General features: G+C 36.3%; 1 protein-coding gene across 3 annotated transcripts in view; it reads left to right on the plus strand.

Annotated features, from left to right (window-relative positions):
• LOC150090678 (kinesin heavy chain-like) overlaps positions 1 to 27799 on the plus strand; it is a 400102-nt gene that overhangs the window by 171022 nt on the left and 201281 nt on the right. For all 3 annotated transcript variants that reach the window (XM_090372178.1, XM_090372181.1, XM_090372188.1), the window contains exons 9-11: positions 687 to 791; positions 11112 to 11260; positions 24506 to 24654. In XM_090372178.1, the coding sequence (XP_090228304.1) occupies positions 687 to 791; positions 11112 to 11260; positions 24506 to 24654 (403 nt within the window). The remainder of the gene's footprint in view (positions 1 to 686; positions 792 to 11111; positions 11261 to 24505; positions 24655 to 27799) is intronic.

Raw genomic sequence — 27799 nt, forward strand, 5'->3', positions numbered from 1 at the left:
CCGTGTGAAGACTTGCATAAGACACATCTGTTGAAACGCACTGATTGATATCTAATCAGAAAATCTGTGTAATGAGCAATATTGTTGCATCCAAAAGAGCAGGACTAAAATATTTACAAACTATGCAAATATTTAAAATATTTACAAAATACTGAACTATTTACAAATATACAAACTATATTGGGTCCCTTTATCAGCTTATTTATTAAATTACAAATATACAAACTATATCGGGTCCCTTTATCAGCTAACATTACAATGGAACGTCAAATGATGCCCAACGTGGTCATGTATTAGACAGTGAAGCACGTGCATGAGGTTGGTGAATGTTATGGAGACAGTTATGACTCAAAAAGTGATGCAATTGCCTTGCCTTCTCCCACTGGCTCGAATAAATATCACTAGGAGGAAAACTTGTTTTAATGTATAGAGAAATATCATTTTGAAAAGGTAATGTCATATAAATGATTGTACCATATTTGGATTTTATTAATATTTTAAATTAAAATTTTCTATTTTTTAATATAATTTTTCCTAATGAAAATGAGTATTTTTATGTTGTTTAAAGATCAGAGAGGTATTATAAAGGCTTAAAATTTTAATAAATTTCTTATCACACTTATTTTATGAGGCAAGCTGATAGCTAAGAAATTTTTGGTAGCATTAATTTATAAATATATTCACAGGTGAGCAAAACTGGTGCAGAGGGAATGGTTTTAGATGAAGCCAAGAACATCAATAAATCTCTTTCTGCATTGGGCAATGTTATATCAGCACTGGCTGATGGTAATGTAAGTATATTTCAGTTATAATATTATGTGAATTTAGGTTAAATTAATGATAGTACCGAAGAAGCTTTGCATATTGTTGAATTATTGCTTGAATTATATTAATAGTAATTTGTTTATATGTAAATTATTTGAAGCTAAATGGCTATTTCCTTATCAGCAATTTTTTTTTTTTTTTTTTTTTTCAAATAAAAGTTTTACTTTTTGAATATTTAATTAATCATTGACACCTTTTGTGTCGCAGTTGTTAGTGTGTGGCTACTGAATGGGAAGATGGGATATGATTGCTCCTGGAACAGAAATACCTGGATGGCAGATTTTCATAAGGGTTGTGTTCTGCGGAACGCTATGCAAGTTGAATTTTATATAAGTTGGAATTTCTTTAAATGCTTATGCAGCACTTGCAACTATGCATGCTGAATTTGAGTGAAGCAAAAAAGAAATGTTCAATAAACATGTAAATAGAATTATTTATTAAATTTTTTTATCTCATGTGCAGAAAAAATTACAAAAATTCTAAAATTGCAAAAAGAGGGAGAGACAGGCATAACGTCAGCAAGTTTTCTAGCATTGTTGCCAGATTTAACTCTCCAGCTGATAAGCATGCCACTGCAGAAGTTGAGGGCTATGAAGATTTAGAAGGGGTTTTTTACAAAATTTCTCTGCAGCTGCAGAATCGGCACTGGCAACTTCACTGCATACTTTAATGTTTTGGAAACCAGTGCGATGCTTGAACCTATTAAACCACCCACTGCTTGCCATGAACCTGGCTTGGGGTTTGCCGTACTTATCCTTAGTATCTTCATAAATACGCCTTGCTTTTGCTTGAATGGCCATTGGACTCAGGGGCACTTGCTTCTGAATCTGATTTTCCATCCATATTATTAATAGCTTTTCCATCTTCGATATAGCATCTGAACGCTGTTTCGTGATCACTGTTGATCTTAAATGCATTGATCCTTTATATGCGCACTGTCCCTTAAAATTGTATTCACAGTTGAAGCAGCGAGACCAAATTCCGTGCAATAAAATATATGACAAACTTTGTCCTACTTTGTACTTCTTAATAAATCATCTTCATTTCTAAATCAATTTTGTTTTTTTTCCTAGCACTGTCAGCACTTGCACTTTCCATTGGTCCCTTTCCCTTCACCATTGCAATAAGTAAATAGGAATGAAGAGAAGTTTCTGAAAATTTGTTTTTTATATGATTGAAGATTTCAGTGAAGGGGAACACATTTCACCATAATAGCATAAAAACCCACAAAAATGCAGTTATCAGTATTATCGCAAATGCAATAAGATCGGGTTTATTACCCGTTTATAATAGATTAAGCTAACAGAAAAGCCCAATAAACTGGAAAGTGCAAATTGTTTTTATTGTTCTATGGTAGTGACCTCCAGAAATGTGATTTTAGAAAAATATCACAAAGACATTCAAAATTAATTCTTATAATGGAACATATGATAACGTTGACAGTGTAGCACAATTTCCATTATAAAAATGACATTTTAGAAAGATAAATAGCTTAGTTATATAGTGAAAATTTCAACTTCCAAGGTCTTGGAACGAATTACCTAATAAAAACACAATGTGTTATTGGGTTCACATTACTATACCTTACGATACGATATTTTTACGATGCCTCCATTTATTCCTACTGGATGCAAAATACGTTTCCACAATTTTTTTTTAAGTTTGCACCTGCCGGCAAAAACTTATGTAAAGTCGAATTTCCGTAAGTCAAGTATTACATAAGCCGGGGAATGTTTATTGAGTTAATTGCTCAAGTTTATAAAGTAAACTAATGTAGTTGGAGTGAAATTGAAACCTGTATTTTAACAGTTTACTGAGACACTGCATTTTTATTAATTTGCAATTGAAACACTGTATTTTTACATATTACTTTCAATTTATAAAAAAATTAAAAGTTTATTGAAAAATTGCTTTTTGTACATTTTTTGTTAAAATGGGTTACTGATAACGATGATTTTTAGTAAATTGATGCAAACGTAAATGCTTGCATGATCAACTTACCATTGATTTTTCTGAATTTTCAAAATATTAATTTTGAAAATTCAGACCTAAACAAAATTCTTTTCCTAAATTGTTAAATTTCTAACACGAAGTAAACTTCATATTAAAAATGTTTTTCTGTAAATGAGAATGGACTGTGTTGAAGATATAATTCCACCATCATGAACCTACAAGCAACTAGAATGAATGCAAATATCTAATTAGATAAAAGATTAACAAAACTTGCAAAATTTAAAGTAGAATTGGTTATTAACTAATTGCTTGGACATCCATTTCATCAAAACTCAAAATAGTTTAATCAATTCTATCTACAGAAAACATTGTACACAAAGCTAGTTTAAAATTTCAAATACGACCACCCTTTCCCAGCCAAATTAGAAGTAATTGGAATTTATCTGTTGAGGGCTCTGAATTATGGCTAAAAGCAATGGATGTCCCAACAACGTCACATAAAGTATTATAAAAGAAGCCAACAACCTCAGGCATCCATGGATGGCAGCCTCAGAAAGAATAACCTTTTCACCTTCCTTTGGCTACCTGTTGTTGACAGTAAAGTAGCTAAACCTGCAAGATTATATGCTATTAGTAAAGATGCAAGGAAGCTAGGATTTTGATGTCATTTGACATCAGCAAAAAAAAAAAATTTTTAAATTTCTTTCTGTACAGAATATATTCTCTTTTTTTTTTTTTTTTTTATTATTAGTCTTCCTACCAGTGGAAGGTACCAAATCCAGCTGCACCTTAAATTTCACCATTGTCAACCTTCACCACCTGAGAAGGTATATTCTAGTGCTCAACAACACACTGAGAAAACACTTCCTGAGATCTAGTCTGTTAGTTTCCTCAATAGGTAATAATTATGTTACTGGTTTTTTTGTGTCCTATTTCAGTGTTAAATTCTACTGTTGCTCGTTTTGTCTTCCCCCCCAACCATCACCAGTGCTTTATATGCAGAAGTATTTTTTCTGTTAAGCACATTCATTGTTATTTTCTCTCTCTCTCTCTGTCTTAACACTTCTGATTTCAAAGAACATTGAATCTTCTGAAAATTGCATTTTCATAAGGTAAACAATTGACTCGACTCAGCCCAGTATATAAGGAATGTATATGAGTCACACGAGTTGTTCTTGACAGAGCGTATTATTGTGTTATATCATTGCTGGCTTGCCAGTTCATGCAGTTGCTGACATAAAAATTGATCATTTCTGATAATATTGTGAATTGAAAGCATGATGATACCAAAACATTCCAGGCGCCTCCGTAGCCAGGTGGGAAGGAGCAGCAGTGCGTAACACACGCTTCTTGATTAGACCGGGGTTCGAGCCCGTCACCACCAAATACGGATGATGTGGAAAGGTCAGGGAATGACCACCGCATATCCCGGAGTAATATGGCCTAAGCTGCTAATGCTCCTAAAAACCAAACAACAACAACCAAAACAATCCAGCAATACATAGAAAAAAACATGGAAGCTTACATCATGCCATGCCATGTGACCACTTGGAAAGGTTGTGATAGTCTTGTTAGATATCTCTGCAAAATATCAACCAGGAGTTTCAGGTAGTAGCAGTGGCATGTGATGCAAGAAAGCAAGTGTATGAGCTTATGCAGCATCAGCCAAAAAAAAAAACAAAAAAACATACATATATAAACATATATATATATAAATGCCTGTCCAGTTCCTCCTTAAATTTATTCAACCTATCAACTTCAACGACAGATGGAAGTTTGTTCCAGCAATTAACCACCCGCTGGCTAAAGGCAAATTTCCGCACATCTATTCTACATCTGTCCTTTCTTAATTTGAATTTATGCCCCCTTAGGTTTGTAATCTGAACAAGTGGAAGGATCCCATCAGAATTCAGCGTGCTCAACCCATTCAAGGCCTTATATACCTCAATCAGATCACCGCGCAGGTGCCTAGTCTCCAAACACTGCAATTTGCAGAACTTAAGCCTCTCTTGGTACGAGGATCCCTTCATTCCCCTCACCAATCTTGTTACCCTTCTCTGTACATGCTCAAGCAAATCTACATCCTTCCAAAAATGAGGCCTCCAGACCTGTACGCAGTACTCAAGGCATGGCCTGACCATTGCCTTATACAGAGGGATAATCACCTCCTTTTCCCTGCTAGCAAAATTCCTATATATCATTGACAAAACCCCATGACCTGCCCTGGCAGTCTGTCTGCATTGCTCAGAAAACTTCATATCCGACTGCACAATTACTCCCAGGTCTTTCATTTTCTACCACCTTAAGTGTAGTACTACACAGTTGGTACGTTTCTCTGGGGTTACTTCTACCCATATGCGGTACTTTGCATTTGTCAAGGTTAAACTTCAGTTTCCACTTCTTAGCCCATCTGCCCAAATTATCTAGATCCTGTTGCAGTAGCACACTGCCATTACTGCCATTAACAACCCTGCCAACCTTTGTATCATCTGCAAACTTCAACATTAAGCCTGATATACCTTCATCAATATCATTGATAAATATACAAAACAACAGTGGACCTAACACTGAACCCTGTGGGACTCCACTAATAACATTAGTCCAAGAAGAGCAGCACCCATTGATTACCACCCTCTGCCTTCTCCCACTTAACCATCCTTTTATCCATTGTAGCAACTTACCCTTAATACCATTCTGCTCCAATTTGTACAATAGTCTTCCATGCGCAACAGTGTCAGAAGCTTTCCTGAAATCCAAATATATGATATCAAAATTATTTTTTGCATCCAGTTCCTTTGTAACCACATCATAATATCCTATCAAATTTGTCAGACAAGACTTTCCCTTAACAAACCCATGCTGTCTGAATTATTGCTGCAGTCTTGTCTAGATGATCCTGCAATGCATCTTTAACCAGCGACTCCATTATTTTACCCGGAACAGAAGTTAAACTAACTGGTCTGTAATTACTTGTCACCCTTCGATCCCCCTTTGTGAATTGGGGATACATTTGCACATCTCCAATTTGATAACCTTCTGCCATTTTCAAATCTTAATAATTCCTCATGTGTGAATGTAGATGCAAAATACTCATTCAGTTCGTTTGCTATCTGAGCAGGATCATCAACAGTTGAACCATCGATGTCAAGTGGACCAATCAGATTCATCCCCTTCCTTTTAGAGTTTATATAAGTAAAGAAATCCTTGCTGTTTTTCTTAGCATCTTTTGCCAAGGATTTCTCGTAATCTGCCTTCGCTTGCCTAACCTCCTTTGTCACCTGATTACAGACTAGCTTATATCTGCCATAGGCTTCTGAGTCGCTTGATAATTTATATGCATCCCATGCATTTTTCTTCTCTATTACGAGTTTCATTAGTTCATTAGATAACCATTTAGGCCTAAACCTTGAACAATATTTCTTAATAGGTATGAAACTTTTAGTAGCTTCCACGATTAATTCCTTGAATGCTTCCCACTTAGAATTTACTGTTGGTAACATCGTCACTTTATCCCACTGTACAGAATTTAAAAACTGTCGGAGACCACTGTTGTTTACATTGCTTTTTTTTCAACAGTGCATTGCATATCATAGCAGGCTTTTAACCTAATTTTAACTAGACTCTCTTTATTGGTCACTTTGTGCAGTAGTTTTACCACTGCTCATGTCACACATTAACAAAATCCCAGATATATTCTTCTGTAATAATAGTAATATCCATACAATGCAAGGAAGCTACAGGGTTTTGCTGCATTGGGCAGGAAACAAAACAACAACAAAAAAAAACAGAGTAGATAAGAAAATACAAATTATTTACTTCTCTTGTCACATAGATAAGTATCCAGTTGACCTTTGAATTTATTCAAACTGTCAGCCTCAACAACCTCTGAAGGCAACCTGTTCCGGTGATCAGTGACTTGCTGGCTAAAAGAATTGGATCAACTGACGATGCTACCAACAGTAAATTCTAAGTGGGAAGCATTCAAGGAATTAATCGTGGATGCTACTAAAAGTTTCATACCTATTAAGAAATATTGTTCAAGGTTTAGGCCAAAATAGTTATCTAATGAACTAATGAGACTCATAACAGAGAAGAAAAATGCATGGGATACATATAAATTATCAAGCGACTCAGAAGCCTATAGAAGATATAGGCTAGTCTGTAATCAGGTCACAAAGGAGGTTAGGCAGGCGAAGGCAGATTACGAGAAATCCTTGGCAAAAGATGCTAAGAAAAACAGCAAGGATTTCTTTACTTTTATAAACTCTAAAAGGAAGGGGATGAATCTGATTGGTTCACTTGACATCGATGGTTCAACTGTTGATGATCCTGCTCAGATAGCAAACAAACTGAATGAGTATTTTGCATCTACATTCACACATGAGGAATTATTAAGGTTTGAAAATGGCAGAAGGTTATCAAATTGTAGCAGGATACTTAATGATTTTGTAATAACTGAAAGCAAAGTGGAGGAGAAATTGTTGAAGTTAAACATAAGAAAAGCACCTGGAGTGGATGGGATCTATCCAGTTATATTAAAGGAGGCTGCAAGGCAACTAAGCAAACCCTTAGCCATAATTATGAGCACATCCTTGGATACAGGGGAGGTCCCCACGGATTGGAGATGTGCAAATGTATCCCCAATTCACAAAGGGGGATCAAAGGGTGACACGAGTAATTACAGAACAGTTAGTTTAACTTCTGTTCCGGGTAAAATAATGGAGTCGCTGGTTAAAGATGCATTGCAGGATCATCTAGACAAGACTGCAGCAATAATTCAGACACAGCATGGGTTTGTTAAGGGAAAGTCTTGTCTGACAAATTTGATAGGATATTATGATGTGGTTACAAAGGAACTGGATGCAAAAAATAATTTTGATATCATATATTTGGATTTCAGGAAAGCTTTTGACACTGTTGCGCATGAAAGACTATTGTACAAATTGGAGCAGAATGGTATTAAGGGTAAGTTGCTACAATGGATAAAAGGGTGGTTAAGTAGGAGAAGACAGAGGGTGGTAATCAATGGGGGCTGCTCTTCGTGGACTAATGTTATTAGTGGAGTCCCACAGGGTTCGGTGTTGGGTCCACTGTTTTGTATGTTTATCAGTGATATTGATGAAGGTACATCAGGCTTAATGTCATTTGCAGATGATACTAAGGTTGGTAGGGTTGTTAATGACAGTAATGGCAGTGTGCTACTGCAACAGGATCTAGAAAATTTGGCCAGATGGGCTGAGAAGTGGCAACTGAAGTTTAACATTGACAAATGCAAAGTACTGCATATGGGTAGCAATAATCCCAGAGAAATGTACCAACTGTCTGGTACTACACTTAGGGTGGTAGAAAATGAAAAAGACCTGGGAATATTGAACAGTCAGATATGAAGTGTTCATAGCAATGCAGACAGGCTGCCAGAGCAAGTCATGGGGTATTTTCAATGTTATATAGAGGAATTTTGCTAACAGGGAAAAGGAGGTGATTGTCCCTCTGTATAAGGCAATGGTCAGGCCATGCCTTGAGTACTGCGTACAGGTCTGGAGGCCTCATTTTTGGAAGGATGTAGATTTGCTTGAGCATGTACAGAGAAGGGCAACAAGATTGGTGAGGGGAATGGAGGGATCCTCTTACCAGGAGAGGCTTAAGTTCTGCAAATTGCAGCAGCTGGAGACTAGGCACCTGCAAGGTGATCTGATTGAGGTATATAAGGCCTTGAATGGGTTGAGCATGCTGAATTCTGATAGGATTCTTCCAAAGTACTGCATATGGGTAGCAATACATTCCACTTGTTCAGATTATGAACCTAAGGGGGCATAAATTTAAATTGAGGAAGGACAGATGTAGAATAGATGTGTGGAAATTTGCCTTTAGCCAGCAAGTTTCAGGAACAATCTTCCATCATTGTGGAAGTTGATAGTTTAAATAAATTCAAGGAGGAACTGGACAAACGTTTAATGGGAATGTGTGAAAATGGGTTTTTTTTTTTTTTTTTGGCTGATGCTACGTAAGCTCATATGCTTGCTTTCTTGCATCACGTGCCTCTATTACTACTACTACAACAGCCTTCTGCCCACAGTCAGCCAGCAATCTATCTTAGAATTTTTTTTTCAGTAATCCCAATATTTTCCAGCTTATACAATAATCTCCCTTGGGAGTCAAATGCCTATGGCTTGCTAAAATCCAAATAAACTATGTTGAAATTGTTCTCTATATCCAACTCATGAGTAACTGTCAAAATAGCTTACTAATTTAGTTAACATGATTTTCTGTTAACAAAACAATGTTGTACACTATTCAGAATGCCATATCTATCTAAATGTCCCTGGAATGCATCCTTAATTGTTTCTAAGATATTTTTCTACCACTATAGTCAGGCTAACTGACCTGTAGTTACCAACTTCGAAATGTATTGGAAATCAACCCAAAGGAATCTAAGTCTAAACTTACAACTAAGTTTTTAGTACTGCTTTTTCTGATATCATTAGTTCTGTTAGATAACAATGCACCTCTTTTATCTTTCAGAGACATTTATTGCTTTTTAATATTTTGTGTGATTTCTGCAAGCAAGCAAACTCTAATTTTGTTGTGTTCTGCCTTATCTTTCAAAAATATCTGATCCCTTTGAGTGCTGGATCTTATATTTCAAATGCCAAGTTTCTTTCATTTTAACTTGGTTTCCTCATTTTCTTTATATTTAATATAAATATAAAGAATGATACTGTCATCAGTGTTTTCCTTTACAGTTCTGTATTCAGTTGGAACATAGCTCAGTATATATAAGATGATTAAAAGTGATCAAATTTTATTATTGTGTTTAGTCTTTATAATATGTAAAATGTTATGAATTGATTCATGACATTTTAAATAGAATAATGCTATAGTTATAATTAGTTTATAATTAGTAATGTTTCATAACCTTATTAAAAGAACACATTCATTAACAGAGTTGTTTCCTGGATATAACAAAAAAAATAAATAAATAAAATACTGTCAGTTAGTGTGAGTGCATACTGCCATTTGAAAAGCTGTTTTTTTTAAATCATTCAAAATTATTATTGTTGTAATTTATTTATAAAACTTTAAACTTGAGTCAGATTTATTTCCATAAATTTTTGGGCAAAAAATACTTGGACATGTAAGTAATTTCAAAAAGGCTTTAAATTCAGAAATTATTAATACATTGTAGGGCCACATTTGACCTGTATGATCAGCCTCTTGAGCATATTTTTGTCAGCATCTGATAAGTTTGGCTGAAATTTGTCTTTCTTCTTCCTGCAAAGCAACTGCCAGTAGAACTGATTTGGAAGAAGGCTGTTTTGGCCACAGCCTTATGCACTGCTCCAGTTGATCTCACAGGTGTTTACAAGGGTTGATTTCCAGTTCTGATTTTGGCCAGTACAACTTTTCAACATTTTCTGCAAATCAGTTCTGTATAATCCTTTCTGTTTACATGGAACATTATCTTGCTGACTTTGACAGAGCTCATTTTGGTAGCACTGCAGTGGTGTAGATAGTGTGTATTGCCCAAAGTGTCGAAGAAGACAATATACTTAATGGTTTCAGGTTCTACCACAAAGTCCACACTGTACGGACTGTCTTTATCAAACTTCAAGTTCAGGAATTTACACTCCAGTGGTTACTCTCTGAACAGTCTCCACACTCAAACATGTCCATTGGATTGAAATATTTTGTTTTAGAGTCCACAAACATTGGGAATGATTCCACTTTAAATGCTGCTTTATAATGATGAGGGCTTACATGTAGTGCCCTATCATTGAATTCAAGACTGTCCAGCCCCCTATGGATGGTTGATATTTCTGTGGCCTCTTGGATCTGACCTATGATGTTGTTTCTTGCATATGACATATGAAACATGAACTACAGTTTTCATGGTTAGTCATACACTTAAGGCTATCCAAGCCTATTCATTAAGCCATCGCTTACAGCCTTCTAACTTTGAATAATATCTTTCATAATGGATTTTGGAATGCTCAGATCAAATGTATTTGTCAGACAGAAAAGCTAGATATATCATCTAACTTTCAATCTACATTAAAAGTGTGCAAAATATGATCTGTGACCCATGCTGCCTTATATAGTGTTGCTGCTGCACAGGCAGGCCTATGAGATTTATATCTGTGCCTTGACGATATGTGTATGGGGGGGGGCTTTTGGCACAATATGCAATATTATTGGAGGGATCTGAATATTTTTGGTCATATAGTGTAGTTATACAATGCTTACATAGTGTTACTTACAATTCTTTTAAATCAGTTTTAAGTTTATAATTAATTTGGAAATAGCATTATGCTAAAAAATTTTTCTCCTTTCAGAAAAGTCACATTCCTTACCGAGATAGTAAACTGACACGTATTTTGCAAGAAAGTTTGGGAGGTAATTCTCGCACTACAATTATTATCTGCTGTTCTCCGGCCTCTTTCAATGAATCTGAAACAAAATCCACATTAGAATTTGGCAGGAGGTTAGCATGGTTTGACTTTGTTTTATAATTACAGTTAATCAAGTAGTATTATTATTATTAAGTATTGGGTGTGATACTTGGTGTTGTTAATTGTACAGTTGTTTCATCTGATTTTCATAAATTGGATACAGCACACTGATATTTTTTTTTTTTTTTTTTTAACCTCATTAATGATAAAGCCTGTTTACTTCCCAAAAAAACTTGCACAAATTGCTGCCTTCTGGCATAAACTGGATATTTGTAATGCAGGAGGCACTTATAAAGGTTTGAATTTTGTTTTGAGCTCACAATAATGAAGGTTGATTAGCTTGAGCTGCCAATTGAATTTAGTGGAACAGTTTTTACCGCATAAAATGTTCAACATGTTTATTAGAACTAATATATATATATATATATATATATATATATATATGTGTCATCAATAAAAGTAAAATAAAATAAAAATAAATATAGATGGAGAAGTTATTAAACACAAAATGCCGAGCCTAGTTGAAGAAAAAAGAGAAAAAGAATGTTAAGAACCTATATAAAAAAATTAAGTAGAATTAAATCTGAATTAATGCCGAATTAACAGGCCAATCATATGTACAAAAGCTGAAAGAAAAAGAGGGGAGGGTAATAGAGATTAAAATTATAAAATAAAATTAAAAAATTAAAAATTGGTACATAGATCAGGTATTTCATCAGGGGGCTACACCTGATCATGTACCAAACACTGTGTTTCTATGCAAACTCATGCTGATGGAGACGCTATAGAAATGAAATGGATATAAAAATTATTTTTTTAAAAATTAAAAAAAAATTTTAAAAAATTAAAAAATTAAATTTTTTTAAAAAAATTTAAAGATTAAAAAAATTTTGGCCTGTTAATTCGGCATTAATTCAGATTTAATTCTACTTAATTTTTTTATATAGGTTCTTAACATTCTTTTTTCTTCAACTAGGCTCGGCATTTTGTGTTTAATAACTTCTCCATCTATTTTTATTTTTATTTTATTTTACTTTTATTGATGACATTTATATACATGTATCCTGTTTTGCTGCTTTGCGCATTCAGGTACACGTACTGTTTTTCCTTTTTTTTTTCCTTCCACTTCTTCGTTTTCATATATATATATATATATATATATATATATATATATATATATATAATACAGGGTGTTCATAAAGTTCCTCCTGAATTTTCAGTGGTGCTTTAGGCAGATGAATGCAGAATATAGACATGCATTTTACTGTAATTTTAGTGAATTTCTGAAGTCTGAGGTTTCATTGCTTATATCAACATATTTCAATATGGACACCCTTGGTAGCATGGATTATATCCAGGTAGTACAGTTAACCCTTCCAGATCTGGAGACCTCAGAGTCTAGTAGGCTAGATCTTTGAATTTTTTATAATGGATGCGTTATTGCAGACCCAACTGCAATAGCCAACACTCTTGGGGAGACCTTTTCTATCATCTTGTAAACATCTTTGTACTCCCCAGAGTTCTGGTTCTGAAAGACAAACATGAAAAGCAGCTAATTAACTTCAAATCAAAAAATTCTCTTCCTTATAATGGGCCATTTGCCATTGAAGAGTTAAAAACAGCTCCAACTCTTATCAAGGCAGGTGCTGCTGGACCAGATCTCATCCATTATGATATGATCAAACATCTGTCAGCAAAATCTATGAACCAACTGTTCTCTGTGTAATAGAATCTTTCTAGAAGAGCAGTTTCCAGATTCTTGGCATAAAGCAATCATGCTTGCTTTTCCCCAACCAGGAAAAGATCCAAAAATCTGAGCAGACTCTGACTAGCTGTCTATGCAAAATCCTGGAGAGAATGGTAAACGCCCACCTCATATGGTATTTGGAGGCAAATGGACTCCTTTCCAAAGTGTAGTGCTGTTTCCAAAGGAATAGGTCCACTTTGGACGTTATAATTAAGCTTGAAACATTCATTTGTTATCCTTTTTAAATTGAGGACACCTAGTGTCATTGTTCTTTGCTATGGAAAAGTGTGACACAACAACATGAATATTTGTGAATTTTAAAAGACCTTTATTAACATCGGCCTTAGAGGTTACTCCTAACTTTTATTAAAAACTTTTTATTCCATTGTTCGTTCCAAGTTTTTGTGGGATCTACCCTCTCTTGGCCCTTTTGCCAAGAGGCTGGAGCACCCTAAGGATCAGTTTTAAGTGTTACACTTTTTTGCCATCAAAGTAAATTCCATCACAGAACATCCTTTGCCCTCTATGTTGATGATTTCAGTATCTTTTCTAAATCTTGCAATATGAGGATTATTAAGGACTGCAACATGCCATTAATCACCTGAACTCACGGGCAGTGAATAGTGGCTTCAGATTCTCCCCACAAAAGACCATTTGCATACATTTCTGCCACAAGCCACTTCACCCTGAACGTGAATTGAGACTTGGGCAGAATGCTATTCGAGTAGTACCTGAGACTAGTTTTTTGGGGCTTGTGTTTATAGAAGGTTGACTTTCCTACTACACATTCATCAACTACGTATGAAGTGCCTTCTAATCCTTGGAGTGCTGACCAATGCACTTTATTGCGCCTCTATTGTGCACTTGGGTTCCAAATTAGATTACGGGTTCCAAGTATATGCATCTGCTAGATGCAGCATACTCCGAAGGCTGGATCATGTTCACCACCAGGCGATCCATATTACCACTGGAGTATTTTGAACATCTTCTGCCCAGAGTCTTTATGTCAAAGCAAATGAACCATCATTATTGCTTCATTGGAAGTGGTTGTCTCTACAGTATGTTTTAAAATTGAAATCCCTGCCAGACCACCCCCCATGTGAACACTGGTTTTTGAGCCACGTTGGGAAAATCTGTACACTTTCCAGACTGCTGATCATCCATTCGGTATTTGTGCCCAACGGTTACTCAGAGATTTGGGCATTATGTTAAACAATGTTGTTCCATCACCAGGGAAACCTTGTCCACCCTAGAATGCTCGTATTCCACCTCGCAACTTATCTCTTAACAACTAGGAAAAGGACAGCACTCTATCTGCAGCTCTTTTCAGCATGCTGCTGCTGTGAACATTCTGACTTCAGAAGTGGCTGTGTGTGGGATCTGCAGCTGTCTTCCCAGACACTATGATATCTGAGCAGATCTCTGAATGCAACATATTCACCGCAGAACTGCACACAGTTGAGCTAGCCTTGGATCATATACAAACTATCCACCACCAAAATTGTATTATACATACCGATTCTCTCAGTTCATTGCAGACCTTATCATCAATGAGGTTTAATCCTCATCCAGTCCTCTCCCAGATACAGCAGTTGCTACACCTCCTTTCTCATTCTGAATTAGACGTTCGTTTCTGCTGTATCCCTAGCCAATTGGGATTTTAGAAAATGATTTGGCAGACACTGCAGCCAAATCAGTGATCCTTTTTAACTCTTTCCCGCTAGTCCCCTATACAGACTACAGGCAACTAAAACGTAAGAAACTGATCTCCCAATGGCAACAATCTTGGCATGGGCAGGCTACAAACAAGTTTTATGATATTAAGCATGTAATTGAACATTTGCAGTCTAGTCTGCACAGGAAATGTAAAGAGGAAGTTGTTCTATTTTGGCTCTGCATAAGACATTGTCACTTGACGCGTTGCTATCTGCTGAGGACAGATGATTGTGAAATTGTGATACCATTTTAACAGACCATATATTAATTGAACGTACATATTTTAATAATGATCATTGTGTTTTACCCATCTGTCTTGAGCCTTATACACTCATATTTTATCAGACAATGACGATTTGTCAGATATCTTTAAGTTTCTACAACTTATTAATTTATATAATTTTATCTAGAATGCTTTATAACTTTTATATTGTATACTCTTTTATATTAATATTTTAATTAATTATACTGTTTTATTCTTATATTTTATACCCTTTTTTAACTTGGTGCATTATAGCCTCAGATGCTGATGTGCTATAAAACCCTTAAAAAAAAAAAAAAAGTTTCTCTTTGTTTTATGTTTAATTGTTGTATAAATTGTGGTTTTGGAAGGAGGAAAGCAATGTGTTATCTTTCCAATCAATGGAAGATCATTAATATATAAGTGGAAAAGAGTGTGAGAAAGAACTAATCTTGGGGAACACCAACATTGGTGGAGAAAGTAGAAAACAGAGCTGTCTACTATCACCTGCAGTGATCATTCAGAGAGAAAACTGGATACCCAATTACAAAAAACAGTTGGCATCCATAAGATGGAAGCTTATTTAGAAGACCTTTATGCTAAACATGATCAAAATTCTTGAAATGTCAAGAGCAACTGCTTGAGTTTCATTAAACATTTCCATTGAATTTGGCCATAAATGGGTAACATAAGCTAGTATATCACCAGTGGATTGACACTGATAGAATCCATATTTGGTGATTATTGATCAGATGGAAGGTTTCTAGATAGTTGAGGAATTGGCAGTTAATGGATTTCTCCATCACTGTAGAAAGAATAAAGTGCAATGGAATGATAATTGGATGAGAGGGATTCGTCATCCTTTTTAGGAACTGACTGGATATGAGCAAACAGAAGGAAAAACACCAATGAGATATAAGGAAGTGTAAAAAAAAAAAAAAAAAGGACAACACATTACTGTAGTAAGCTCAGACCCACAGGTTTTGGGAATAAGTGAAGAAATATCATGAGGACCTGGAGCTTTCTTGGCATCAACATTGTTCAAAATTCTTCTGATGTCCATTTAATGGGAGACTGTACAAAGCATTAAATGGAGTATGCTGGGAATGGTAGGAGTTGGTTTATCAAGATCATCAATACAAGAGGTAGAAGAAAAGTAGGCTGCTAGTAGGTCAGCTTTATGTTTAACTGAGGTGGCAGTAGAACCATTAGGTTTTAATAGAGGTGGGAGTACAGATGAGCAAAAATTGCAGCCAATAGCTTTGGCAAGAGAATGCTTGGCTACCATTTGGACAAAAAGCAATTTTTCTATTCTTAGCTCGTTCCAAATCTAGTTAGGACTGATTAATTAATAACTGCTTTACAATTGTTGCAAGCTTTGGTGTAGGCAGAATATGAATGTGGAGATTTGGATACAATTGCAATATGCAACATTCTTATCTTGAACGAATCAGCATTTATTGGAAAACCAAGTTTTAGATAAAGGATGAGATTTTAAGGTGGAATAAAGGATTTCATCCCTACAAGAATAATTTCACTACGTGATATGAGCAAACATTGACATCAGAAGATTTAAAACAGTAATCCAACCCAAGGAAAAGGACAATAGAAATCTCGCAGGTCATCCAATTTTGCATTTTTATAATGCCAAACAACATGAGGCTGAGAATGGCCACGAGAGAAAGACCCACTCGGAGAAGAGCCCATCACCAAGTTGTGATCTAAGGTGCTTAGAGGACTACTCACTGCGACCAAGTACTTGGAAGGGTTGTTTGTGAGATACCGATCAAGAGTGTTTTCTGTATGGTTGGGATTGTCTGGTATTCTGTTTGACAAAGCACATTAATATGAGTGCAAATGTAAGTTAAATTTCTCACTCTAACAGTATCCTATCTGGAAAATGGAAGTGATTGTTAGTTTCATGTTTTGCATTTTATGAATATATATATATATATATATATATATTTTTTTTTTTTTTTTTCCCTTCTTCCATTATCAGTAATGTTAATTTTTTTAATGTTAAATGATGTTATGTGCCTGTTGTCTTCATATTCATCTTTCTGTCCATCAGCATGTTAATAAAATGGCTCCTATTGGATGGATTTTCATGAAATTTTATATTTGGGCCTTTTAAAAATTTGTTGAGCCATCCCAAATTTCAGTCAGACCAACAGAAATCTGGCCATTATTATTTGTCGGTCTTCGTGTAATAACTTGATTCCCACTGAATGGATTTTCAAGAAATTTTATATTTTTCTCTTTTAGAATGATAATAATAGTAATCATGGCATGTGATGCAAGAAAGCAAGTGTATGAGCTTATGTGCCTCAGCCAAAAAAAAAAAAAAAAATTCACACAACCATTCCCTCTAAATGTTTGTCCAGTTCCTCCTTCAATTTATTTAACCTTCCAACTTCCACAACGACAGATGGAAGTTTGTTCCAGCAATTAACTACCCGCTGGCTAAAGGCACCTTTCCACACATCTATTCTACAGCTATCTTTCCTCAATTTGAATTTATGTCCCCTTAGATTCGTAATCTGATCAAGTGGAAGAATCCCATCAGAATTCAGCGTGCTCAACCCATTGAAGGCCTTATACACCTCAATCAGATCACCTCGCATATGCCTAGTCTCCAGCTGCTGCAATTTGCAGAACTTAAGCCTCTCTTGGTAAGAGGATCCCTTCATTCCCCTCACCAATCTTGTTGCCCTTCTCTATACATGCTCAAGCAAATCTACATCCTTCCTAAGGCACCTCTGTAGCCAGGTGGGAAGGAGCAGCAGTGCGTAGTACACGCTTCTTGATTAGACCGGGGTTCTAGCCTGTCACCACCAAATACGGAAGATGCGGAAAGGTCAGGGAATGACAACCGCATATCCAGGAGCAATATGGCCTTAGTTCCTAATACTCCTAAAAAAAAAAAAAAAACCAAATAACTAACATCCTTCCTAAAATGAGGCTTCCAGACTTAGAGGACTACTCTAAGCCTTGAGCACTGCATGGTCAAGCATGCAGTACTCAAGGCATGGCTTGACCATTGCCTTATACAGAGGGACAATCACCTCCTTTTCCCTGCTAGCAAAATTCCTGATATCATTGACAAAACCCCATGACCTGCAATGTAGCCCGTCTGCATTGCTCAGAAAACTTCATATCTGACTGCACAATTACTTCCAGGTCTTTTTCATTTTCTACCACTTTCTAAGTGTAGTATAACTTCCATCTTTCTAAGTGTAACTTCCATTTTCTAAGTGTAGTATCACACAGTTGGTATGTTCCTCTGGGGTTACTTCTACCCATATGCAGTACTTTGCATTTGTCAATGTTAAACTTCAGTTGCCACTTCTCAGCCTATCTGCCCAAATTTTCTAGATCCTGTTGCAGTAGCACACTGCCATTACTGTCATTAACAACTCTGCCAACCTTTGTATCATCTGAAAACTTCGACACTAAGCCTGATATACCTTCATCAATATCATTGATAAATATACAAAACAGTGGACCCAACACTGAACTCTGTGGGACTCCACTAATAACATTAGTCCACGAAGAGCAGCGCCCATTGATTACTACCCTCTGTCTTCTCCCACTCAACCATCCTTTTATCCATTGTAGCAACTTATCCTTAATACCATTCCTCTCCAATTTATACAGTAGTCTACCATGTGCAACAGTGTTAAAAGCTTTCCTGAAATCCAAGTATATGATATCAAAATTATTTTTTGCATCCAGTTCCTTTGTAACCACATCATAATATCCAATCAAATTTGTTAGACTAGACTTTCCCTTAACAAACCCATGCTGTGTCTGAATTATTGCTGCAGTCTTGTCTAGATGATCCTACAATGCATCTTTAACCAGTGACACTGTTATTTTAACTGGAACAGAAGTTAAACTAACTGGTCTGTGTTTTATTCCGCAGACCAATACAAATATTTATCCTGTAATGCTCAGATCAGTGAATCACATGCACATGGATAAAATTAGACCTATAGGTTTAAAAATATTTAAATTTAATATATTGGAATATTACATACCAAAATTAGGAAAACAATTTACTTTTGAGAAGACAGAATACACTCACTGTTTATCGTTTTCAATAGGAGCATGAAACATTCTCCTTTACAAGAGTAGATATTTATAAATTTATCTTGGTATAGGAAGTCAATGTGAGAAAGATTAGTCTGTTATGAATAAATATATCAAGAGACAGAGCGGTTATTGGTGGACACTGCTGTTTTCAGACTACAGTTATTGGCAAAGTCTCCCAGGGTTCAATGCGTGGCCCATTGTTGTTTTCTGTATTTGTTATTATTAGTAGTAGCATATTTTGCAAGAAAGAAAGCTTATAAAGCATCAGCAAAAAAAAAAAAAAAAAAACCCACCTTCTGCATCATTTGTCCACCCCTCTAATAATTTAATTAGTTCTTCCTTGAATTTATTCAAACTACCCACTTCCACAATAACAGATGGAAGTTTGTTTAAACTATCAACCACCTGCTGGCTGAAGGCAAATCTTATTAATGATATTGATAAAGGCACATCAAGCTTAATGTCTAAGTTGCAGCCAATACAGAGGATGGCAGGGTAGTTAATCTTAGTAATCAGCTATGCTACTGCAACAAGATCTAGACAGATTAGGCAGGTGGTCTATCAGCATAGACCACTCTTAAATGGTGTAAACTGAGGTTTTAAAATTGAAATTTAATATTGGCAAATGCAAATATACTTCATACATGGAGTATTTACAATGCTCCTGTATATAGTACTGAAGATGCAGCCTAGCCATAGCCTTATGTTAAGGGATAATCACCTTATCCTTGCTAGCAAAGTTCCTATATATCATTGGCAAAACCCCATGAGCTGCACTGGCAGCCACCCTCCAGATGCTGCAATTTGCAAAATTGAAGCCTTTCTTGGTAAGTGCACCCTTATGTTCTCTTCACCAGTCTGGTTGTTCCTCTCTGTGCCCATTCCAGCAGATCTACATCCTTCTTTACCTGAAGTTTTGAGACCTGTATGCCATACTCAAGATGTGTCCTAACCGCTGTCTTTTGAAATAGGATAATTACCTCCTTATCCCTGCTGAAAAATTCCTGTATATATCACTGACAAAATCCTATGAACTTTCCTGTCAGCCTGTCTGCATTGCTCAGAAAACTTGATATCTTACTGCACAATTACTCCCAGGTCTTTTTTTTTAATTTTCCACTATGCTGAGTGTAATACCACACAGTTAGTATGTTAATCTTGGAATACTGCCACCTATATGCTGTAGCTTGCATTTGTCAATATTAACCTTCCACTGCCATTTCTCAGCCCATTGGCTTAATTTTTCTGGATCTTGTTACTGTGATTAACTGCCCTGCCAACCTTCAGAGCAGCACCCATTGATAATCATTCTCTGTCTTCTCGCTCAGCCATCCTTTTAGCCATAGCAGTAACTTGCTCTTAATAGTAAGTCTAAGAGCAATCTTTTATTAAAAATTATTAAAAGCCTTCCTGAAATCCAAGTACAGGCACTTCCTGACTTATGTAATGCTCAACTTATATAAATTTGACTTTACCTAAGTTTTTGCTGACTTCGTGCAAACTTAAAAAAAAAAAAATGGAAACCTATTTTGCATTCCATAGGAATGAACAGAGGTACAGAATTGTGAAAATATCTTTATGTTGAACCCAATAACACTTTTTTTTTTTTTTTCCCTTGTGGTAATTCGTTTCAAGACCTTGAAAGTTGAAATTTTCATTATGTAACTAAACTATTTATCTCTCAAAAAGGTAATTTTTATAATGGAAATTGTATTAGTTTTATATAAGTTTGTCCTATAAGCCCAACAGAAAAATCACTTTTAACTAAAGGATGCAAAAACAAAACACGTAGCCAACATGTTACAAATGCTACTATTGGCTGAGAGCAAGGGCTGTGTGGTCCGGCCAGAGAATGCACTACACTTTCATCACTATCATATGGTCTGTTATAAGAATCAATTTTGAATACTATTGTGATATTTTTCTAAAGTACATTTCTGGAGGTCACGACTATAAAACAATGTTAGTGCAACCTATTATAAACGGGTAGTAAACTTGATCTTATTGCATTTGCAATAATACCTATTGCAAATGCAATAAGGAATTGTGTAGGTTTTTACGTTATTATGGTGAAATGTGTTTCCCTTTCACTGAAATCTTCACTCATATAAAAAACAAATGTTCAAAATCTTCTCTTCATTCCTATTTACTTATTACAATGATGAAGGGGAAGCGACCAATGGAAAGTACAAGGGGTGGTAGTGCTAGGAAATGAAACAAAATTGATTTAGAAATGAAGATGAAAATGATTAAGAGGATGAAGCAGGACGAAGTTTGTCATCTATTGCACGAGAATTAGGTCTTGCTGCTTCAACAGTGTATATTATTTTAAAGGACAGTATGTGTATAAAAGAAGATGTTAAAGGATCAACAATGATCACAAAACAGCATTCAGGTGCTACATCAGAGATGAATAATATGGATGGAAAACCAGATTCAGAAGTGAGTGCCCCTGAGGTGTTTGTTACTGGCACTTAATCTTTTTATTGTATATTTCTAAGCACACTTTTGTAATTATTCTTGAGCTTGAGATAAAAAAATTGAATGAATAATTCTATTTACACATTCGTCAAACATTTCTTTTTTGCTTCAATCAGATTCAACGAGCATAGTTGCGAGTGCTGCATAAGCATTTAGGGAAATTCTGACTTACATAAAATTCATCTTACGTAGAGTTCCGCAGAACGCAACCCTTACTTAAGTCAGGGAGTGGCTGTATATGATATCAAAATTGTTTTTTGCATCCAGTTCCTTTGTTAGTGCATCACAGTTATCTAATTAGATTGGTCAGACAAGACTTTGTATCGTCTGCAAACTTGAACATTAAGCCCGATATACCATCATCAATATCATTTATAAATACAGAAAACAATAATGGACCCAACACTGAGCCCTGAGGGACTCCACTAATAACATCAGTCCACGATGAGCAGTGTCCATTGATTACCACTCTCTGTCTTCTCCCCCTCAACCACCCCTTTATCCATAGCAGCAATTTGCCTCCAATGTCACACTGCTCCAATTTGTGTAGCAGTCTTCCATGTGCAACAGTATCAAAAGCCTTTCTAAGATACAAGTATATAATATCAAAGTTATTCCCTGCATCCAGTTCTTTTGTGACTGCATCATAGTATCCAATCAAGTTGGTCAGGCAAGACTTCTCCTTAACAAAACCATGCTGTGTCTGAGCTATAACTGAAGTCTTGTCTAAATGATCCTGCAGTGCTTCTTTAACCAGTGCCTCCATTAATTTTCCTGGAACAGAAGTTAAGCTCACAGATCTATAATTACTTGTGTCAGCCTTTGATCCTCCTTTGTGAATTGGGGTCACATTTGCACATTTCCAGTCTATGGGTACCTCCCCTGTGTCCAAGGAAGCTCTCATAATTATGGCTAAGGGTTTGCTTACTTCCTTTGCTGCCTCCTTTAATATAACTGGATAGATCCCATCCACCCCGGGTGCCTTTCTTGTGTTTATCTTCAACAGTTTCTTCTCCACTTTACTCCCAGTTATTTCAAGATTCTGTAGCTTACTGCTAGAGTTGAATACACCGCTGGCATTCCCCTCGCTGAATAGCTCCTCACGTGTGAATGTCGATGCAAAATATTCATTTAGTTTGTTAGCTGCCTGAGCAGGATCATCAACAGTTGACCCATCAATATCAAGTGGACCAATCTGATTCATCCCCTTCCTTCTAGAGTTTACATAAGTAAAGAACTCTTTGCTGTTTTTCTTTGCATCCCTTGCCAAGGATTTCTCGTAATCTGCCTTCGCCTGCCTAACCTCCTTTGTAACTTGGTTGCATATCAACTTGTATCTATCATAGGCTTCTGTGTCATGTGTTAATTTGTAAGTATCCTATGCATTTTTCTTCTCTGCCATATGCCTCATTAGTTCATCTGACATCCATTTTGGCCTAAACCTTGAACAATATTTCTTAGTTGGTATGTAAAGCCTAGTAGCTTCCAAGATAAGTTCTTTGAATGCTTCCCATTTTGAATTTGCTGTTGGTAACATCATCAGTTGGTCCCACTGTATAGAATTTTTAAATACTGTCTCAGTCCATCGTAGTCGCCTTTACGGAAGCAATAACCCTTCCCTTTACCCCTAATGGTAGTTACCTCTTTGAGTAAATCCCACTTCAGCACACTGTGATCACTGCCACCTAGTGGTTCATTTATCTGCAGATTCTTAATGCATGAAGAATCACTGCTGATAATCAAATCAAGAGTATTACTCCCTCTAGTTGCCTCCCGAACATGCTGATGTAGCAAACAATCATCCAATAAATCCACAAAAACCCTGCTAGTGTGTGAGTAACCAGCCCCCAAATTCCAGTCAATATCTGGGAAATTAAAATCTCCCATTATAAGACTCTCTGATTTACTGGCCCACTCTATTTCCCTGTACAGTTCCTTATTATACTCATCAGAGTCATTAGGCCTATAGCACACTCCTACTCTCAATTTTGATCTCCCAATGTTTATGTCACACCAAACTGACTCAACACTGCACTGTCCAGCGATGTCGACTGGCTTCACTTCCTTGGTTTTTATGTGTTTCTTAACTAATAGCATAACCCCTCCCCCCTTCCTATCCTGTCTATCCTTTCTGTAGACGTTGTACTCCCCAAATTGCAGTTCTGTATCCCTTATATCTGTGTGACACTACGTCTCTGATATCCCAACAATATCTGCCTTCGATGTTTTGAGCAATACCTCAAATTCATCAAATTTATTTACTAAACTCCTAGCATTGGTGTACACGCAAGTATACCTGCACCTGTTTCTATTCTTAGCTACCCTAACACAACCCATGTGTTTACTTGTACCGCAATGGCTCCCAGCAGTCTCTGAAATACCATGCATCTTGTTTTTCAGGCTTCTGCTCATTCTAATAGAAGCAGTGCAAGAATCTCTTTCACCTCTGCCAGTGGCTACTGTCAATCTATTGGTCTTTGTCTCCCCCTAAGCTAGCAGTTTTCCGACCCACCTAACACTGCCTCGATAGCATCAGCAAATATTCTTGCACCCTTTCTATTTAAGTGTATCCCATCCCTGTAGAAGCAATCTCTCCTGTTAACAAGTACAGTCCAGGCTGAAAAAAATTCTACCCCTTGAGCCTTGCACAATCTTTCCAGGGCCGAATTGATCGACAAGGCTCTCATCATATACTCCCTCCTATCGTGTCTGGGCAGAATTGCAGACACTTTCAAATTCAACCCTAATTCTCGGCTTATCAAGACCATGGCTTTCATTTAACGCTTGGTATGTTTCATTAAGTTCAAAAAATGCACAAAGTTATAGCCTTATTAAGTTGTGATGTTGCTTTTGAATTACTTTTTATACTAATTTATTTTTATATAATTTTTAGATAGTATGGCCTTATTAAGATGTAGTATATTTAGTTAAACATCACCAGTATCTTTACTTATTATATTCACTTATCTGTAATTTTCATCACATTACATTTTCCAGAGCCAAAACTATTAAAAATAGTGTAGTTGTGAATGAAGAACTAACAGCAGAGGAGTGGAAGAGAAGATATGAAAAGGAAAAAGATAAAGTGGGAAGGCTAAAAGGCCAATTAGCTTATGTGGAATCAGAGTTGAATCGATGGAGAAATGGTAACCAAAATGGCTGAGTTTTTTGTAATTTTTCTTTTGTGTGAGATATAAATAATTCTATTTACATGTTCATCGAACATTTCCATTTTTGCTTCAATCAAATTCAGCGAGCATAGTTGTGAGTGCTGCTTAAGCATTTAGGGAAATTCCGACGCATAAAATTCAACTTCTGTAGAGTTCCGTGGAACGCAACCCTTACGTAAGTTGGGGAGTGGCTGTATACGATATCAAAATTATTTTTTGCATCCTGTTCCTTTGTTACTGCATCACAGTACTGTATTGCAGTTCATTGTGTTAACAGTATTAGCCATTCTAAATTTTGTTTGTGTTGGAAAACTTATGATACCAAGTACAGTATATTAACTGGAGATTATATTCCTAGTCATAGTGAACGTATGCATAACTCAACAACTTTTCTTGTTTCCTGAGATTTCAGGAAATGTCTGTTATGCTTTTATGAAAAGTTAACTTGTACTTCCAGACTTTAGTCATGTTTGTGCTATGTTTTTGAAATATATGTATGTATTATGTTTTAAAAATAAAGAAACCTTCCTACTAATATGCTGATTTTTTTTATTTACTCTAAAGCTGCAGTTAGGTAATTTGCCAGCATGCGATCTGAAATGTGGTTTTGTTTTAGTATATTGAACAGTATATTTCCATGTTTTCTCTGATTTGTGCCCTTGTATACTTGCTTAGTTTATTAAACTGCCTTAAGTTAATTCTCTTAAATTTCTCTTGAAAAAGATGTTAGAAATCTTCAGCTCAACTAACAATTGATTTAGTTTTGTGATTATTCTTTTCTTTGAATGTATCAGGTTTTAAACATTTCATGGTCCATTTCTTACTGGGAAAAAGTTTTTATTTTTTTTTATTCAAAAGTATTCTTCAGTTTAAATTGTTCACTATCAATAGATTTTTATGGTAGTGAAAGAGCAAGCTTATGGTTTCTATCTTTTTGCTTGAATTATGAACAATGTTTGTCAGGTGACAAGTACAAGAGGTGTTATTTCCAAGAATGAACAGAATGGAATTCAGATATTCTACTTCATAAATATTAGTCTATTTCAGTTTTAAAATACCAAAAATTTAGTCTTTGCTAGTGCACATTTTTTGAATTTTATTTTTAGAAAGTATATTTTTTTTCATTCCATTAGGAAGCCAATTCCATATCTTGTTTTGATGTTTGTACCAATGCTTCAGACTGATATATACAGGGTGCAGAGAAACTCTACCGACAAACTTGAACAGGCGATAGATAGTACCAAAAGAAACATTTTTTATCAAGTAAACGTAGGTCGTAAATGAATCATTATAGCAGCAGAAGCTATTAAAGGGTTGTAAAAATCAGAACAACACATTCAGTAATTTAATGTCATTTAATGCATACAAATCATTTGCTGTTGCACACAAAATAGAAAAAAACAATTCATAAGAGTGCTCAAACTGGTGGCCATGATGTTCAATGCATAACTCACACCGATGCATCATTGAATGTTGTAGGCGCTGGAAGTTCCTAGGATTGTCTTGTATCTCTGCACTTGCTGCAACAATCCGTGCTATAAGTTCCTCCACTGTGTCAACTGGCGTTTCATACACAAGTCTTCATCTTTCCTCCAAAAAAAAAAAAAAAGTCCAAACAAGTCAGATCAAGTGACCTTGCTGGCCAGGCTACAGGTCTACCTCAACCAATCCACCTGTCTGGAAAGGTAGTATGTAGTAGTAGTAGTGGCATGTGATGCAAGAAAGCAAGTGTATGAGCTTATGCAGCATCAGCCAAAAAAAAAAATCACACCATTCCCTCCAAATGCCTGTCCAGTTCCTCCTTAAATTTATTCAACCTATCAACTTCCACAACGACAGATGGAAGTTTGTTCCAGCAATTAACCACCCGCTGGCTAAAGGCAAATTTCCACACATCTATTCTACATCTGTCCTTTCTTAATTTGAATTTATGCCCCCTTAGGTTCGTAATCTGAACAAGTGGAAGGATCCCATCAGAATTCAGCGTGCTGAACCCATTCAAGGCCCATGTAAGTGTGTGCGTACACGTTTGTCAAAATGTGGTGGTGTGCCATCATGTTGGAACCACATTTGTGCTTGGACAATCAGAGGAACATCCTCCAACAACTCTGGAAGTGTTTGCTCTAGAAAATGCAAATAGTCGTCCATCTAAACGTCTAGTCAACATGTATGGTCCAACTAAAACGTTTCCCACAATGGCAGCTCATACATTGACACTAAACCTGTGTTGGTAGCCATGTTCAAACATTGCATGCAAATTATTCTCTGCCCACACATGACTGTTGCGGTTGTTGAACAATCCCTCTTGGGTGAAACATGCCTTATCAGAGTAAAGCGGCAAAATCAGGCTGCAAGCTAGTTTCCTGTAAAAACCAGTGGGAGAACTCGACACGGTGGGCAAAGTCAGCAGGTTCTAGTGCATGCACTTTCTGGCATCGGAAAGGAGTAGTCTGGCTTCGTGCACCACATCCCACACCAAACGATGCTGCACACCCAATTGGTGTGCAACAGCTCTTATGCTGGTAGAAGGAGTATTAGCGAAGATCTGCAAAATCTGTTCCTCAAACAGGGGTGTCCTAGCAGTGCATCGACATCCAGTATCATGCATATTCACACTGACGAGCCACTGTCCCACAATCTTTGGTGTATTGCAGCAAATGTGTGGTGAGGTAACCTTCTGACTGGGAAGCGTTTTTGATAAATCCTGCGAGCCTCTCTTCCGTTTCCATTTGCTGCACCGTACATTAAATGGATATCCGCCATTTCTGCAACAGTGAAATGCTCCATGTCTGTACCCGTACTGATCGTAACATGACGTTACACGTTTATGCTATTAGCGGCAGATATGCACCACTCTGAAGACCTCTCAACGCATGCATACGTTAATGTTGATCATAGTCATATGTTTGAGCACTGTGTTATGGATTGTTTTTTTCCACTTTGTGTGCAACAGCAAATGATTTGTATGTATTAAACGACATTTAAATACTGAATGTGTCGTTCTGATTTTTACAACCCTTTAATAGCTTTTACTGCTGTAACGACTTATTTACGAACTATGTTTACTCGACAAAAAATGTTCCGTTTGGTCCCCTCTATCACCTGTTCAAGTTTGTCGGTG

Source organism: Mastigoproctus giganteus, chromosome 1 (assembly GCF_048544385.1).
Source record: "Mastigoproctus giganteus isolate SK-2022 chromosome 1, ASM4854438v1, whole genome shotgun sequence".
NCBI lineage: Eukaryota > Metazoa > Arthropoda > Arachnida > Uropygi > Thelyphonidae > Mastigoproctus > Mastigoproctus giganteus.